Source organism: Phytophthora parasitica (assembly GCF_000247585.1).
Source record: "Phytophthora parasitica INRA-310 unplaced genomic scaffold supercont2.81, whole genome shotgun sequence".
NCBI classification, from domain to species: domain Eukaryota; phylum Oomycota; class Peronosporomycetes; order Peronosporales; family Peronosporaceae; genus Phytophthora; species Phytophthora nicotianae.
Genome location: NW_008649067.1, coordinates 13,520 through 15,573, shown reverse-complemented (window position 1 = coordinate 15,573; position 2,054 = coordinate 13,520). Strand labels below are relative to the sequence as shown.

At 48.1% G+C, this 2,054-nt stretch overlaps 1 protein-coding gene across 1 annotated transcript in view; it reads left to right on the top strand.

Annotated features, from left to right (window-relative positions):
* Window positions 1–722: 722 nt before the first annotated feature.
* PPTG_18143 (hypothetical protein) overlaps window positions 723–2,054 on the top strand; it is a 4,267-nt gene continuing 2,935 nt past the window's right edge. The window contains exon 1 of the mRNA XM_008916255.1: window positions 723–1,958. Coding sequence (XP_008914503.1) covers window positions 894–1,958 — 1,065 coding nt within the window. The 5' untranslated portion in view covers window positions 723–893. The remainder of the gene's footprint in view (window positions 1,959–2,054) is intronic.

Genomic DNA, 2,054 nt, shown 5'->3' with positions numbered 1-2,054 from the left:
TTTTTTTTTTCAAAGGTCAACGTAGTCTACGTGTATAAGGCCTTGATTGCGATCTCTTTACCGTATTCCTACAACGACAAGCCAACTGTATCAATCATCAATCATTCAACAGGAATGCCAGTCAGTGTTCCCGATCTATACATTGTATATTGCGATATAATGAAGACGCCGCGCAGTTAGACACATAACTTCGATCCCCATTTACGTATAGGCTAGCTAAATTTATAGACATTTGGATTTCAGATAGTATCCCATGTACGAATTAGGCGGAAGTACTGAAGCGATAGGAATAGATACGAAGGACAGCAAGTTAGAACACGTATTTAAGTATATGTAATGATAATTGTGATTCTAAGCTAAGTTATGGCCATTCGATTGCGCTGTCGGTTCGAAGATGTCGTCCAACCTGCCGACTTCCTGATTATATTCCGAATTGCTGACGCCAGCTTGCAGTCACTTCACAATCCTGTGATAATAAGGGTACAGAACATTATTATCAATTGACTGGAATCAATGTGTATTGCACGGAGCTCAAACTAATTAAATAGCAGGCATGCTACCGCTGAACTACTTGGGAGGCTCCAAGGCATTAAGAACTCTCTCACCGTTCTGGAAGGACAAAAAATGTTGATGCACCTCGAATGATTACTACCCATGCTGGTACAAATGTTTATGAATCTAGGAATCTACCGAACCGACTAATATAGTCTCTTCGATAGGTTTGAGGAGCGATCAGCTCTCCATCTTCGTCCTGTTGCTGTCAACACGATGCGGTGCGCACATGATGCGTGTTCGTTCATTTTTCAAGTCGCTGCCTTGAGCACAAGCGCCAGACATCGAGACCACGACCGATTCCACAAGTTTCTTCGAATCTCCGGTGTACATCTGCCAAAATGCCGAGTCTGGACAAGTCCGACTTGGTGCCCAGCGACGAGATCTCGTACCAACGGGTAGAGACACCTCGCGCCACTGCCGTCGACGTCAAGGCCAACAAAGATGGCACCAGCAGTGAATCTGACAGCTCCGAGCCCAAGCTGCTGGACGAGGTCATGAATGGAGGTCCCACCTCGTTCAAGTTCGCGAGTTTGTACCGGTACGCAACAACTTTTGACAAAATCCTGTTAGGAGTTGGAATCATCGCGACGGGAGCCAACGGCGCATTGTTCCCGCTTTTGGCCATCGTGTTTGGTGACGTTCTGTCGGGGTTTGCGTCTACACCTGTGGATATGGACAAGGTGAACAGTGCAGCGCTGGATTATCTGTACATCGCTATCTTCATGTTCATCACGGACTACATTTCGTACGTGGCGTTCTATTACAGTGCAGAGAGACAGATGAAAGTTTTGAGAAGTGAGGCCTTGAAGCACATGCTGTACATGGACATTAGTTGGTACGATGAGAACGACGCACTGCAGTTATCGAGTCGCTTGACGGGTGATACAGTGAGGATCAAGGATGGAATGGGGCAGAAACTCGGAGACTCGTTCCGGTTTGTCATTCAGTTTATCGTGGGTTTTATCATTGGATTCGCGCGTGGGTGGGATATCACCCTAGTAATGGCGGGTGTCATGCCTGTCATGACGGTCTCACTTAGCTGGTTGATTAAGACGATGCGAATCAAATCGGACTGGGCGCAGAAGGTCTACGCTGAGGCTGGATCGGTCGCGGAGGAGACACTGGGGTCGATTCGGACAGTAGCGTCGTTGAATGGCGAGCACAAAGCCATCGCCAAGTTTGAGAACAAAGTGCTTGAAGCCGAGAAGGAGAATATCGCACTGCACAAGATGTCGTCCGCTGTATTTGCCTTGTTCTTGGCCAGTATTTGGGTCATGTACTCTATGGGTCTTTGGTACGGCGGATGGAAGGCTTCGAAAGGTGATACTACACCGGGAGATGTGTTTGCTGCCTTCTTTGCTGTCATGATGGGTACCGGTGCGCTCGCACAGATCTCACCCAATGTTACTGCTGTCTCCAAGGCTGCCGGTGCGGCCGAAGAGCTGTTTACCATCTTGGATACACCTAGCGCCATTGATGCTGAGAAGGAGGACGAGGGG